The 16,691-nt window shown below is 34.7% G+C and overlaps 1 protein-coding gene across 1 annotated transcript; it reads left to right on the top strand.

The window, feature by feature from the left end:
* Positions 1 to 903: 903 nt before the first annotated feature.
* On the top strand, positions 904 to 7,526 carry LOC105786971 (cold-responsive protein kinase 1; the record flags this gene model as incomplete). Its single annotated transcript, XM_052635025.1, is given in 14 exon segments — positions 904 to 1,065; positions 1,284 to 1,357; positions 1,359 to 1,490; positions 1,568 to 1,704; positions 1,707 to 1,800; positions 1,988 to 2,040; positions 2,043 to 2,066; positions 2,069 to 2,101; positions 2,104 to 2,141; positions 2,289 to 2,381; positions 3,819 to 3,878; positions 5,060 to 5,303; positions 7,092 to 7,177; positions 7,425 to 7,526. Coding segments are annotated over 14 exon segments (1,332 nt in total), but the record flags the coding sequence as incomplete, so codon positions are not given.
* Positions 7,527 to 16,691: the final 9,165 nt, after the last annotated feature.

Below are 16,691 nucleotides of genomic sequence, written 5' to 3'. Positions count from 1 at the left end.
AACCTTTTACAAACACGAGTAAAATCACTTCCTTAGTTTTGGAAAACGTCTTACCGATTTTCCTTCCGTAAGACATTTTCCATTCCCTTCTCTACACTCTCATCGTCTCAGCTTCAAAAATTTCTTTGCAGACTTTCTTTAGAAAGGTATGTTTTCTATTTCCACTTTCATTTCTACACATTTTCTGTGGCTTGTAATTTTTTAGAATGTTGTGAAGGAGGAAAATGAGAGACTGTTTCTGGAAATTTTTGGAATGGAGGAGTTGGAAAGATTTTGAATTTTCTCTGTATTTTAATAATGAAAAATCTTTCCAATTCCTCCCATTCCACTGATTTCCAGCACTTCCTTTCCATTTTCTTACCTTTCTTCAATCCTTTTTGTTTCATCATTTCCTGCAGTTTGTAAGTGAAATCGGTAAACCTTACCTAATTTTCTTACTCTTCTGTTTCATCATTTCGGACGTTAGCACTATATTTGTATCGCTACATACTCCTCCAACCAATCTTTATATCTCAATCTCAATTAAGTATGAAAATATTCTCTTTGTTTGTTTCTTACGAATTACTTGATTTTTTGCTAGTTTTGGCAACGAGTACCAATCTCTGAAATCAAATTCCTTTGATTTCAGCTTTCTCTATTCTTACCTGTTATGTGTTTGTCATAAGTTCTCAACTAGGAGACTATAAAAAGCTACTTCAAAATGCCGATTCTCACCCTCAAAACCATATTAAAACACCAAAATTCATGTCAGGTCATTGGTAGTCGATTCAAAACATCTTCTGTCCAGTATGTAGCTTCAAAACATTTTCAGTAATGTAACCATTCCTAAGTATTTATCTCAAACGGTTCCTTGTTTTTGTTTCTGTTTCAGACACATGGTATTGTCAACTATTTCTCTTATAATTTTGTGATCTTATTCGATTCCATATTTGTTATATCTGTGCATGGCCAAAGTTCACCAACGAGAATGTAAAGCTTTTTACTTACAATTCATTGAGATCAGCGACATCAGATTTCCATCCATCAAAGCAGAATCGGTGCGGTGGTTTCGGAGTTGTCTACAGGGTAATGAAAGCTCTCCGACCGTTCTTTTAGAACAGAGCATCCATATCTTCTGGGCTCTTTTTGGCATGTATTATGTATATGTCTACTTTTGTGAGTGTATGTGAGGGGGAGAGAGCAGGTTTTCTGGTTTTCATATGGCACGCCTGTACTAGTGTCTGTCAACTTTAGAATTAGTTGGGAAACACTAACAAAATTTTACTGTCTGTTACTATTTGCAGGGAGTTTTGAGGGATGGTACTCAAGTAGCCATCAAGAAACTGTCTGCAGAGTCTAAGCAAGGATCTAATGAATTCTGATAGAGATCGATATGATATCAAACATCGACACACCAACCTTGTTGAACTAATCGGTTGTTGTGTTGAAGATGACCATCAGGCCTTGGTCTACGAATATCCGGAGAATAATGACCTTGCCGGTGTTTTACTTAGTAAATACATCGGTCCAAGCTCATTGAACTCCTAATTCTAATTGAGGTATCTTGATGTCCGTAAATCCTAATTTCGGGTTCAAGAAGTAAACATATTGCTTTGGATTGGCCAACAAGAGTCGCTATTTGCTTAGGTACGACCTGCTGTTGCATTTCTTCACTATGAAGTTGTACATCGCATATCGTCCACGTGGATATTAAAGCTAGTAATATACTCTGGATGGAAATTTTCATCCTAAAATTGGGGATTTCGGGCTAGCTAAGCTTTTCCCGGACAATGTCACTCATGTCGATTTTCGAGTAGCGGAACATTGTAATAATCATTTTCATTGCATCTCATCCTTAGTCATTTGCCTAGGTTGTTTAACTATTTCAATATTTCATTGATGTTTTTAAGGACTTTTGAATGAGTCACCCATCGGCAATTGTGTTTTGTTCTTTGCCTTTGCTTAATCCTTGTGTTTCGTTTGCATCTCGGTTATGATATTGTATTTTGTCCAATGGATATTTGGCACTAGAGTATGCGCTTTTAGGACAACTAACCAAGAAGGCGATGTGTATGACTTTGGGGTGCTTCGCTTGAAATAATAAGTGGTAAAAGTAGTAGTAAAAGACATTTGGAGTGGAATTCATGCTTCTGCTTGAATGGGTACTTTCAACCTTTTTCCACTTGTTACATCATGTTACTTATCTTTTCATACATCAACTGGACTCCAAATTTGATAAAATTAGATGGTCTTCACATGACATCTCACATAAGTGATATCATAATTCATGCAAAGTGTACCTGTTGCAGACATGGAAACTGAAAGAAGAAGACAGGCTTCTAGACATTGTTGATCTAGAATTGAGTCAATATCAAGAAGAAGAGGTTCTGCGGTTCATCAAGGTTGTCTAAACTCTGCTTTCATCAGGAGTTTCAATGAGAGCCACTAATCGCAAGGGATTCACTCCACTCCACTATGCTGTTCAAGGGTCCCATCTAGAAGTAATCAAAGTCTTATTAAAGAAAGGTGCAAGTGGCTAGCAATTTGATAGCAGATGGTGAATCAGTTAATGCAACGCTAACAGTCGGAGTAATGTTTTATGATTAGATTATTTAGGCTAAGTTTTGGTTTTTGTGTGTTTTGATTTGAACCCAGCAAGCTTCCTGGCAGCAGACATTGCCATTTTTTAGTTGTAAGTGGTTAGCAATTTGATAGCAGATGCACTTAAACAGTTACTCCAAACACAGTGTATAACAATTTACTAAGGATTTGGTATATGTCTCGTCTTTTGTTTAACATTTTGGTCTTGCTGAATCTGTTTAAAAGATCCAAAGTTTCATATTGGTAGGTAAATACATCTTATATGTTTTAAATAAATGCATAGATTAGTATTTTTTTAATTGTGGTTTGGAAGCTAAATTTATAATTCTTCAACCCTTGTTACTGATTTTTTTTAACACAATTACAAATAATTTATTTGACTTTGGTTGTTTTCAATTTATGACGGTTAATATTGTAGCTTAATAATTGAATATTATTATATATTTAATTTCATTGCAATATATGTAAAAACAATTTAAAATATAAAATTTATTAATATATATTAATATATGTAAAAATAACTTTTCTGGAAAATATTTTTAGGAAATCTGCCAAACAGTAGAAAATATTTTACACAGATTCAATCAAACACCAGAAAATATTTTCCAGTAAATCATTTTACAAAAAAGTAAAACATTTTCCAGAAATCATTTTACGGAAAACATTTTACTGGCAATCAAACCGACCCTTAAGTTCTACAAACAGTTTATTTCCCTAAAATAGATTTTCCTCAAATAATTTACAAAAAATCCCTTAAATTGTTAAATGATGAAATTATAAAAACTGAGACATGTAAATGTGAATTCCAAAATTTCCAAATAAAGAAGATTAACAATGGTTGGTTGAATCTCGATGATTCTCTTATTTATACACATCTATATATCGACGATGTTTACTCATTGTATACTCACCTTTTAGTTCTCATTTCTCCAGTTTTTTTTCTTTCTTTTTAAGGTAAGTTTCTATACCAAATCATTGAAACTTTTTATACTGATTAGTATTCTGAATTTTGTTGTAAGTTCAATTCAACTAGGGTTCATTTTGCATTTGTATTGATTTTTTTTCTTTTGTTTCTGATGATTTTGCATTAAGGATCATCATGCTGTATGGGCTATCAATATTATCAATTAATCGTTCTTCTTGTTTCATCTTTGATATAGCTTTTGACTTTTTTAGTTAATGGTTGTAAGCCTTATAAACATTATTTTAACAGTTGGCCCCATTGCATTTTCTTGCAGGCAGTAACAGGTGGTGTCTTTTTGAAGCTACCCTTTACAACAATATTTGAGTATTTTCAGGTTGGCTTCGATAAACTTTCATATGACTCATTGAGGTTCATATTAATGACCCATTGCCAATTTTTATATCTTTGCACCTTTGGGAACTCATAATGTGTAATTTGTGGGTGAAGCTTCAAGTGTACAGTTAAATATGTTTAAAATTTTAGCATTTATTATATGCTTTTTACTGGGGGAGCTATCATTTTGGTTAAAATAACTTAAACTCAATGGTCTCTCTTTGCTTTTGGCAACACTTAGTGATATTTTTAGCCATTATTGGCTTTAGCCACTATTGTTATAAGATTACTTATGTTCTCTTTTAAAACATATAAGGCTAAAATTCCTAAAAAGAAAAGAAAATCGATTGGTAGAAAACTAATTCAATCAAATTGAATTGTTTTTGAAAAAGAAAGACTAGAGACCATTAAAAATTTTAAGGTAATGATATGGTAACTTATATGTTGGGGTTGCTCACTTCTATTGAAGTGAGTGATCTTATGTTTTTATATATTTGAACTATTCTTTGTTCAATATTGTCTTGTATGTTGAACTATTCTTGGAATTGAATTATTTAACCATAATATCTCACTGCCTTTGCTTTCTTCAAGTTAATAATTTTGTTTCAATATTTGATGGTTAATGATGCTTAATGCTTGTTCCTATACTTGTTATAATGCTTTTTTGATTTGATGTTGTGTTCTTCTATGTTGATTAGTGTTGGGAATGGATTTCTGGTGGCTCTTTTGTTTTGGGCTAAGGTCTTTTTATTGTATCAAGGTGTATGTTTTTTTGGTGCAACGTTTTTCTTTTGTCTTGTTGCATGGCAATGTCTATTTTATTAATAAAATCATTTTATTGATAAGGAAAAAAATCTAATAAGAACTAAAAACATTGTTGGAGAATACAAAAGTTTCCTTTTAAACATCATGAAACTATTGTTTTAGAATTTAGACCTTGTTGATGTTGACTACTTTTATCTTTTATTTTCATTTGCATATGTAAGTAAGCTTTGTTGGAGAATACCAAAGTGGCTATCTTTGCTTGGGTGATAAAAAGAAAAGGAAAAAGACCCACCTGTTCTTAGACTTTCATTTTCTTCCTTTTTGGTTTTAGATATAAAGAACCCAATTCATGGTTTAATCCTTGTTGTGACTAGAAAGGGACATATGGGTCTGTTTTGCTAGTTTTGTTCTGGTAAGGGAGATGAATTGAAGGAAAGGAAAGTTACGGGGTTGGTTGGTGTCCAAGAAAATGGGAAAGGGGAATTGGCTTTGTCTTTGGGGAACAAGAACAAGTACAAGAGACTGGATTTTGAGCTATCTGATGAATTTGATGATGAGACTTCAAATCATTATAATGAACTAGTGAGGAAGAAAAGTATCGGGAAATATATTCTTGCTTGTGCTACTTTTGCATCACTCAACAATGTTCTTCTTGGCTGTGGTAAGTTTTTCTATTTGCTTTGGTTGCTTCAAAAGTCAAGCATGTTTTTTTCTTTCTTTCTGGGAATATTGGAGTTTTCATGGTTTTCTTATTTTTCTTTGTTGGCCTGCTTGAATTTGGTAGGAAAATAATTGTTAGCTCCAAATCCTTGAAATGCTATGTTCTTATCATTTTAAAGTTCATTTATATTTGTTTCATATGGAACCAGATACTATAGGCATAGAAAATCAACAATGTTTTCCTAAATTATAATGGTTAGATAATGTCGAAACAATTTTTTAAACCAAAAATTTAGTTGCCGACTTTAAAGATAAAACTAGAGTCGCCACCGATCCTTTATTGAGGTGTGATCGGCTCACCTTAAAAACGATTTTGGTCTACGAAATTCAAGAAAACGGGTTCGGGAGTCAGTTACGTACGTGGAAGGGTTAGCACCCTCGTAATGCCCAAAATTGGTACCAAATTGATTATTTAATGTCTTGTTATTGAAAGTTTGAAAAGATTTTAAAAGAGAACTTTTAACTCGCAAATGAATCAAAATAATAAAATATTCTTATTTCAAAGAAATAAAACATCACACCCAGTAAGTTAGGGCACAATATTTTTTAAATCTTCAAAATACCGAATATTGCCTTTTATTTTTGAAATTCTTATTTTGGGATAATAAAATGTCATGACCAGTAAGTTAGGACCCAACATTTTTGAATTCCCGAGAATAAGCTTTTATTTGAAATTTGTGAATTTATTGCAAAACAAATACTTGACTTTCTAAATTCATCTAAAAATAATCGCAATCCAGTAAGTTAGGACACGATCTTTCTCGAGAATCATGAATGCCAAATATTTTGGAAATTTGTAAAATATGATGATTTTAATGCTTTGACACAACCAAAATATATATTTTCTAAAAGGCATGTTAAAAAGTTAATGTATAACATGAAACAAATACTTTAATTTAAATTATATATGTATATTCTAAAATGTGTGTGTATTTTGATATATATATTTGTAAAAATGAAGAATAATATATAAAACATATATGGAAATATACGTAAATACATATTTATAAAAGTAAAAAAATTGAAACTAAAATATAAAAGTATATATATGTATATAGAAGTTAAGAAATAAAATAAAAAATGTATAAAATATATACAGGTATACATATACTACATAAAAGATGCATATATATATATTATAAAAAACCATGCAGTATATTATATAAAAACATGCATATATATTGTATAAAAACAATGCGTGTATGAATATAGAAATAATGATAATAACCATGATAATAAATAATATAATAATAAATAATGGTATAATGATAAACATTAAAAAAATAAAAAAAATAGCTAAAAATGGACTAAATTGAACTTAAAAACAAAAAAAAATGGGGTAGATTCGAAAATAAATAAATAAAAGGACAAACTTGAACACGCGAACAACTATGGGCGACTAAAAGGGAAATTAATCCCACCCTCCAAAACGCTGCGCAGCGAGGGACCAAATTGAAACAGAAATGAAATATGCGGCTAATTTAAAAAAAACAAAATGAGTTTAATTGAAGTGCGTCGCAAAAAGGAGGGACTAAATGCGTAAATTTCCCATTCAAGGCCAGAACGCGCGGATCCTTCCCTCCGGGTCGGGTCATCGCGCGGGTCATGGCCACCTAAACGACGCCGTTTTGCTTATAGAATTAAAACCAAAATTTTCTTTCAAAAAAACGTCTCTGCTTCATTTTTTGTTTTAAAACAATAAACAGTGGGGAAAAAAATTCTTTGCTAGGGTTCTCAACCCTAGCCTTCATGACGCTGTCGTCGACTGCTATGGAACCACCGCGAACGGTGCTCGACTCCAGTGCTCGAAATCAGGTAAGCACCCTTTTATTTTTTTATTTTCTTTTGTAAAAAAAAATGGAAATCGAAAACGAAAATGGAGAAAATCACCTAAAAAAACTGCTTGTGTATTGCTTTTTGATTTTTTTTATAGGATTTTTTCTCGCCCCCCCCCCCATTTTTTACAAAAATATGTGGCTTTATATAGCCCAAAAAAGAGAAATTAATAAATCTATTATTTTGCTGTTTCCTCTCTATTGGACTCCTTGAGTCTGTTTTGCAGGTATTCGTGGAGAGAAACGTGTGCGTGGAGGAGCTGGTCTCGAAATGTGCGGTGGCTGGAGGCTTTGCTGGAGGTGGGGGCTACGGCGTTACCTACTGCTAGGGTTTTGCTTTTGGTTAAGGCTAGTGGGTTTAATTTGGGCCTGGGAATGGATTTGATGTAATGGGTTTGTTATTGGGTTTAGGGTTTTATCATAATCGGGCCACTGTTATTGGACTTTTGTAAATTGACTCTTTTTATTTATTTTTATTATTTTCAAAAGCCCGGGAAAAATGGGCTATTACAGTTGGCCCTCTTTGCTCGTTGTCGTGTAACGGGAACAGAGCAAAGACTCTAAAATGATCAATTTTGTCCGGTCGCACTAGACCCTAGTGCTCTTTTTCTTCTAGTAGCCTCATTCCATCCTACTGCATCTTCACAGGTATAGGAACTGGTGCTTCAATCTAATCCACTGCAATGTCGGGGATATAGGATTCATACATTGTAGCTTCTCAAAAGAACAAAATTTTCTATCTTTAATCTGCTCCACTGCAACTTTAGATAGATATGACTTGTAGCTTCAACTTGTTCTGCTACAACTTAAAGATAAATCTAATGCGATCTGCTCTACTGCAACTTCCAGAGATGAGATCTGTGGTTTTAATCCACTCCATTGCAACTTCAAGGAGATAGGATTGGTTACTTCTGTCTACTCTACTGCTACTTCAGGGAGATAAGACTTGTATCTTCGATCGACTTCGCCACCAATATGGGAAGACAAGATCTGCTATCTTTGATCTACTTCACTGCCAGTACAGGAAGATAAGATCCGTTATCCTCAATCTACTTCATGCTAATACATGAAAACAAGATCTGCTTTCTTCGATCTACTTCACGCCAATACATGAAGACAAGATCTGCTTTCTTCGATCTACTTCGCTGCCAGTACGGGAAGACAAGATCTGATATCTCTGATCTACTTCATGTCAATACATGAAGACAAGATCCACTATCTCTAATCTACTTCATGTCAATACATGAAGGCAAGATCCATTATCTTCAATCTACTTCACCACCAGTATGGGAAGACAATATCTGCTATCTTCGATCTACTTCATGTCAATACATGAAGACAAGATCTACTATCTCTGATCTACTTCATGTCAATACATGAAGACAAGATCCATTATCTTTGATCTACTTCACCACCAGTATGAGAAGACAAGATTTGCTATCTTCGATCTATTTCATGTCAATACATGAAGACAAGATCCATTATCTTTGATCTACTTCACCACCAGTATGAGAAGACAAGATTTGCTATCTTCAATCTACTTCATGTCAATACATGAAGACAAGATCTGTTGCTTTTCAACCTGCTCCACTGTTGCTCAGGGAGATAAGGATTTATAATTTCACTGATCTGCTCTCTGGGGAACATGACCTATATAATTCACTTTATGGACCTAATTATGCCTAATGATTAGGATGTCATGAACAGAATGAATCAAATGCTCCTAACTAGGCATGTATGAATGACATTTGAATGAATGCAGAATGTCATTTTTCGAGGATGATCCCTCCTTATCACTTAGGTTATCATTACTCAAAGTTTATTAAGGCTTTATCACCTACGTGTTACAACGCCTTCTTGCTTGGCTAGCATCTCCAAAGAAACACTTGGTCAGATTGCCCCCACTGTGAACTTTAAAGTTCAAGCTGTTGGGATGCAAAATTTGTATCATCTTTCTCCTGCTATGACCCAAGGGTAAAAAATTTGGCTCTTTCTCAATCCTCTCTTATTGTAATTCCAAGATACAGAATGTGAAGCTCTTTGGTCTTTTACCTCATTCCCAGTGAGTCATACCAAATGCTTATGCACAAATGAAGAATTTTTCTCCAAGGAAACCTCTTCTTATTACTTGATGAACATCGCTTGCCTTTTTATCGAAGCCTTATCTCCAACACGACATCTCGTCATTTTGTTCAGTCAATGTTTTTGACAACAAAATATGAAGGGATAGTCTTAATTTAGACTTTTCCTTCTTAGATATTTCAACCTTTAAACCTGATGCATTCTAAACAATAGCCCTGTTTCAGGTTACTGTATTATTTAGAAACTTCTAGAGTAATATGCAAAACTCCCCTTGTGAAAGTTTTATTATTCTATTAATCATTATTCTAATGCAACATGCTTGCAAAAAGATCATAATAATGGATAAGAATAGAATTGGTTCCGAGCATAGCTCGAAATGAATAAATTATCAAAGATAATAAAGATGGATAACAAAGAAATTGATTTTGGAAATGAATGAAATGTTCCAAGAATAACAAAAATGGTATAAGGATTAGGTGCCCCAGATATCGCAGCTTGAACTTCTCTGTATAAACTTTCTGAAGACCATTCTGAGTTTAACATGTGTTTAGGAGATCTATAGTACTTTGTCGATGCCCCAAGATGTCGTCTACCCTTTCCTATTGATTCAGGTATAGCAAGACCACTGCATATCCCATTCTGATCAGTATTTGAGCTGCTCTGACTACCTCATGCCCCATCTGATCAATATTTGAGCCGCCCTTTTCGGGTTTTCAACTCAAATCCCCTTTGGTCTAAGGCGCCCTTTGCGGGTTTTCACCTTAGCCTCTCCATTTTACTTTTCCATTTTTTATTTTTCATTTTCACTTTTTCATTTTTTTCATTTCATCATTTTTTTTACGACTCAAAGTGCCCTTTGTGGGTTTTTACCTTGGTCATCTCCTTCTTTAAGCGGTGTATTTCCTGACTGAATCTGAGTTTACAGGACTTTGCAGGTTTATCATCCCTCTCGCTCAAATTCAAAGCTCCTTTGAAAAAAACCTTCTCTATAACATAAGATTCTTCCCAAGTTGGCATCCGTTTCCCACCAAAATATTTTTTGTAGAGGGAGGATCTTCAACATTTTGTCACCCTCGAGGAATTCTCTGGCATGAACCTTGTGTTATAGGCTCGCATCATTCATTTCTGGTACATCTAACCGTGATGAATAGCCTTTTAGCCTTTTCCTTCTATTAAGTTTAATTGATCACATCGCGATTGGATCCGTTATGCTTCATCCAACTTGCTCAGCCAATACCCAGAGAGAAAGAATTTCGACTTCAATGGGGAAAAAATCGTGATAAACTAAAAAGAGAGGCATTGCTCCGATAGGGTTTTCACTGCATCATTCATGATATTAATCTTGAGCATACTGTAAATTTTTGATGTCGTGCTGTTGTTCAGATTGCAATGACAGTGCTTAACCTGGGCATATCCTGATATGACCATGCGAAGACATTTTTGAATTCTTGAAGCAACTCAACAACGTCTTGCTTTGTTTCTTTGGTCATGCATGTTCCTTCAAGGTCACAGTCTCCATTGTCTCCTCATGAGGTAAATTTGTTTCTCTTATTGCTCTACTATCCTCAACAAATCAGGAGATAAGCTACAATCTATGTCATCTTCAAAGTCATGAGATCCCTCTAAACATATGTTTCACTCAAAAGGAGATTCTGAGTCTGTAGCAGCGTCACTCATGTTGTCGATATCCAGGGACCTATTGTAGGTGCTAAAGAATATACAAAGAATGTATAAATTTATATATAATATGATTATGAATGAAAGAATGGTTTGGCAGAAAAAATCCAAAAGAATGAAAACATCATAAAGAATGAAAGAACGTTTGCTCAAAGATGATTGCAATAATGTATTTCATTAAAATAATAATGTTCAGACATGAGCCTATCTCATAAAGGAATTCTTATTGCCTCTAGGCTAAAGGCAACAAGTGTGTTCTGAACATTACTCTAAGTAAGTTTTAAAGACTACAGAGATTTCTTCTGCAGTCTAATTATTTAGAACACCTCCAAGGCGAATATCTAACAAAGACCCTTTTAATTGTGTCTTCATATATGGCATCGATGTGAAAATTTCTCACAACTTCTTCATACATTGCATTCACTCCATTATCAATCATGATTGAAAAACGGATTTTATGCACTTGACGAGTCACCAAACTTGAAAACACCCATGTCGATGAGTCTTTCAACTAGTTTCTTGAAGGCAGTGCAATTCTCAATCGAGTGTCCCATAATTCCCGCATGGTAGTCACATTGTGCGTTCGCATCATACCATTTAGGGTACGGAGGTTGTAGAGGCTTCACAGGAAAAGGAGAAACAACACGTGCATCAAATAAATTTTGATACAGTTCCCTATATGGTATTGGGATTGGTGTAAAATGGGGCCTTTCAGTGTTTTGTCTTGTACCAACTTCCTGTCTCGATGAACCTTGTTGGTTAACAGCCACCTTTCCTGGCTGATTTACCGTAACTGATTTAGAGTAACCTATGTTGTTCACCTCATTTTCTCTTCTCCTTGAGACTGACCTCTTGTTACTCTCCTCCATGTCGATTTCCCCGCTCCTTATAGCATTTTCGATCATTTCACCATTCATAAATATGTCAGAAAAGCTTTTTGTAGCACTTCCTAACATATGCGTAATAAATGGGGCTTTCAGCGTATTGACAAAGAGCATTGTTGTTTCTCTTTCTAATAGTGGCAGTTGAACTTGAACGGCCACCTCCCTCCACCTTTGTGCATATTGCCTAAAGCTATCGTTCGGCTTCTTTTCCATATTCTAAAGGGTGATTCTGTCAGGAACCATGTCTATTACATGACTGTACTGCTTCATGAACGCTTGTGCTAAATCCCTCCATGAACCAATCATGCTACGGCTTAATTGATTGTACCATTTAGATGCTGCCCCTATGAGGCTATCCTGGAAACAATGAATCAGTAGCTGGTCATTGTTAACATATCCAACTAGTCTCCTGCAGAACATGGTGGTATGGGCTTCTGGGAAACTTGTCCCATTGTGCTTTTCGAATTCTGGCATCTTAAACTTATGAGGGGGTACCAAATCCGGAACTAAACTCAGCTCTTTAGCATCAATCCCACGATAGCTTTCAGTGATTTCCATCTTCTTGAATTTCTCCTCGAGCCATTTGCACCTTTCTTCTAACTGCTTTGGTAACTCTTCCTTTATTCGTTCTTTTTCGGCCACTTCATCAAAGTCAGGAATGGCGAAATTAACATGGTGGTTTCTGGGGTTAGAGCCCGATCCAGCCTGGAAGTTTGAAGCACCGGCCTAGAACTGCTGAGCCTTGATTGTGACAGTAGATTTGTGCGGATATTCAGCTTGAGTTCGTACATGCGGAGGAGTAAAGCTTGGAGGATAGAGTGATTCATCCTCGTTACCCTCTTCGATATCAGCCATGGGACCCTTTTCCTTATTACCCCCTCCAGTCAACAGTTGGGTCAACTTTGCCATCATATTGTTTTGGGATTCCTATATCTTCTCTGACATATCCCGTTGCATCTTGTCTAACCGCTCCTGCACTTGTAACTGGAGTTGGTATTGCATTTCTTTCTGGTGCTGTTCGAGCTTTTCCAATATCTGATCCATGCCTTTAATCTTTGCTCGAGTGTCGTAACGGTGTTTGGTTTGTTGGTTGGTTTCCAGGTTAACTGAGTAGTGATTGTAATTAATTAGGATCATTTAACGGTGTCTAATGCATATGATGTAATGAAATGCAAATGCATGAAATGAATGCAAAAAAGAGACATTGAATATGATTCAATTCTTTACTAGAAAAACTTCACTAGAAAACAAATCTCTTTACACAAAGTGGATATATATATACGGCTTCGCCCTCGTACTCCAAGCAGAGACATCGATCATTCAGATATTAAGATGCATCTTGCAAATTTTAGCTCCTTTTTGTTTGATCTAGGTCGTAACTCCTTGCTCACTCACGTTCATTAGCTTCTTTAAGAGGTTGGGACCCTTGATGACTTCTGAATAATCTTTGACAATTTGAATCCTCAGGTCACGCAGCAAAGTCGTATACTCCTCTTGTTAGGCTTTTCGTGTCACATTTTCTTAGACTATACTCGGACAACCGTATTATCTTCCACCTTATCAAGAAATCCATTTTCCGTGGCGAGCTCTCTATTTAACAACCAAACATGAATCAACATCTCTTTTCTATAATGAAATGCCACGCAGTCAAAATGTCATGCAGTCAAAAGTGAAACACAAAAGGTCAGTATTATGTACAAAATCATAATTCAACGTACACAGAAAATAAAAACATCCATTCAGGACTCCTCTAGGGTTTGGTATAGCTCTACCTAGGGCAAGTTCCTAAAGCTCACTACATGAGGTTTAGTTTCTAGAGTAAAGGGACCCGAACCAGCATATTCCTCATTCCTCACCCATTATAGGCTCATATGGATCGAGTTCAGCTCAGGGGAATACATTTCCCTATGGCTGCACGGAGATGAAAATCTCACGAAGACATAGGTACGGATGTATCCCGGAAGCGGTCCACTACCCTACACGGAGGTGAAAACCTCACGAAGGACTAGTTTCTCGCTCCTACTTAAAGAGGTAAAACGGACCATGCAATGCAAAATGCAAATACAGATCAACCAACCTGATTCAATCATGCAAATGAGTCACGATGAAAATCAATAAATGCGAAAGGAAATCATGATTTTTAGAAAACTTTTGACATTCGACAAAGAAGACAAAACATAATCAATTCATGGCTCGACTCTCAAATGTCCCCAGAGGAGTCGCCAAGCTGTCGAAACCATTTTTTGACAACAAAAATTTAGTTGCCGACTTTAAAGATAAAACTGGAGTCGCCACCGATCCTTTATTGAGATGTGATCGGCTTACCTTAAAAACGATTTTGGTTTACGAAATTCGAGAAAATGGGTTCGGGAGTCAGTTATGTACGAGGAAGGGTTAGCACCCTCGTAACGCCCAAATTTGGTACCAAATTGATTATTTAATGTCTTGTTATCGAAAGTTTGAAAAGATTTTAAAAGAGAACTTTTAACTCGCAAATGAATCAAAATAATAAAATATTCTTATTTCAAAGAAATAAAACATCACACCCAGTAAGTTAGGGCACAATATTTTTTAAATCTTCAAAATACCGAATATTGCCTTTTATTTTTGAAATTCTTATTTTGAGATAATAAAATGTCATGGCCAGTAATTTAGGACCCAACATTTTTAAATTCCCGAGAATAAGCTTTTATTTGAAATTTGTGAATTTATTGCAAAACAAATACTTGACTTTCTAAATTCATCGAAAAATAATCGCAATCCAGTAAGTTAGGACATGATCTTTCTCGAGAATCATGAATGCCAAATATTTTGGAAATTTGTAAAATATGATGATTTTAATGCTTTGACACAACCAAAATATATATTTTCTAAAAGGCATGTTAAAAAGTTAATGTATAACATGAAACAAATACTTTAATTTAAATTATATATGTATATTCTAAAATGTGTGTATTTTGATATATATATTTGTAAAAATGAAGAATAATATATAAAAACATATATGGAAATATACGTAAATACATATTTATAAAAGTAAAAAATTTGAAACCAAAATATAAAAGTATATATATGTATATAGAAGTTAAGAAATAAAATAAAAAATGTATAAAATATATACGGTATACATATACTACATAAAAGATGCATATATATATTATAAAAAACCATACAGTATATTATATAAAAACATGCATATATATTATATAAAAACAATGCGGGTATGAATATAGAAATAATGATAATAACCATGATAATAAATAATATAATAATAAATAATGGTATAATGATAAACATTAAAAAAAATAGCTAAAAATGGACTAAATTGAACTTAAAAACAAAAAAATGGGGTAGATTCGAAAATAAATAAAAAAAGGACAAACTTGAACACGCGAACAACTATGGGCGACTAAAAGGGAAATTAATCCCACCCTCCAAAACGCTGCGCAACGAGGGACCAAATTGAAACAGAAATGAAATATGCGGCTAATTTAAAAAAAATGAGTTTAATTGAAGTGCGTCGCAAAAAGGAGGGACTAAATGCGTAAATTTCCCATTCAAGGCCGAACGTCTTGATCCTTCCTCCGGTCGGGTCACCTGCATGGTCATGGCCACCTAAACGACGCCGTTTTGCTTATAGAATTAAAACCAAAATTTTCTTTCAAAAAAACGTCACTGCTTCATTTTTTGTTTTAAAACAATAAACAGTGGGGAAAAAAAATTCTTTGCTAGGGTTTTCAACCCTAGCCTTCATGACGCTGCCGTCGACTGCCATGGAACCACCGCGAACGGTGCTCGACTCCAGTGCTCAAAATCAGGTAAACACCCTTTTATTTTTTTATTTTCTTTTGTAAAAAAAATGGAAATCGAAAAAGAAAATGGAGAAAATCACCTAAAAAAAACTACTTGTGTATTGCTCTTTGATTTTTTTTATAGGGTTTTTTCTCGCCCCCTCCCCCTTTTTTACAAAAAATATGCGGCTTTATATAGCCCAAAAAAGAGAAATTAATAAATCTATTATTTTTTTGTTTCCTCTCTATTGGACTCCTTGAGTCTGTTTTGCAGGTATTCATGGAGAGAAACATGTGCGTGGAGGAGCTGGTCCCGAAACGTGTGGTGACTGGAGGCTTTGCTGGAGGTGGGGGCTGCGGCGCTACCTGCTGCTAGGGTTTTGCTTTTGGTTAAGGCTAGTGGGTTTAATTTGGGCCTGGGAATGGGTTTGATGTAATGGGTTTGTTATTGGGTTTAGGGTTTTATCATAATCGGGCCACTGTTATTCGACTTTTGTAAATGGACTCTTTTTATTTGTTTTTATTATTTTCAAAAGCCCGGGTAAAATAGGCTATTACAGATAAAATGACCCAACTTGAATATAGATTATGGTAAAACCTGGACTTAGTATCCCTTGAAATTCACCATTTTGGTTTTTTTTTCTATCATTGTAAGCATATATGTAAGCTTCATATATATTTTTTTTGGTTGTAAATTTGACATGTTTTGATGGTTTGTGATGGCAACTGGTGAGCCCTGGGGCATAGTTGACTGATATGTGCCAAGAAAGATATGAAACTAGAGAAAAGAAGGGTTTTAAGAAGATAACATATGATTTGGTTTCTTTTCCTTTACATTTCCTACAATGCAATAATTTTTTTTCTTTTTTCCTATTATTCATGTTTCTGATGTGGGGTTTTGGCATGATGTAAAGACCAAGAAGATTGAAGGGCATGGAGAGTATGGAAAGTGATTTAAATTAAAGATACATCAATGGCAGTAGCAAGACCCTTTTTCTTTTTTGATATTTTTGGGGGAATATTTTTGGAGTTGATGTTAATGGGTTGGGGAAAAATATAA

This window comes from Gossypium raimondii, chromosome 1 (genome assembly GCF_025698545.1).
Source record: "Gossypium raimondii isolate GPD5lz chromosome 1, ASM2569854v1, whole genome shotgun sequence".
Taxonomy (NCBI): Eukaryota; Viridiplantae; Streptophyta; class Magnoliopsida; order Malvales; family Malvaceae; genus Gossypium; species Gossypium raimondii.
Note: the sequence above shows the minus strand (reverse complement) of the source record. Positions and strands in the feature narration are given on the sequence as shown.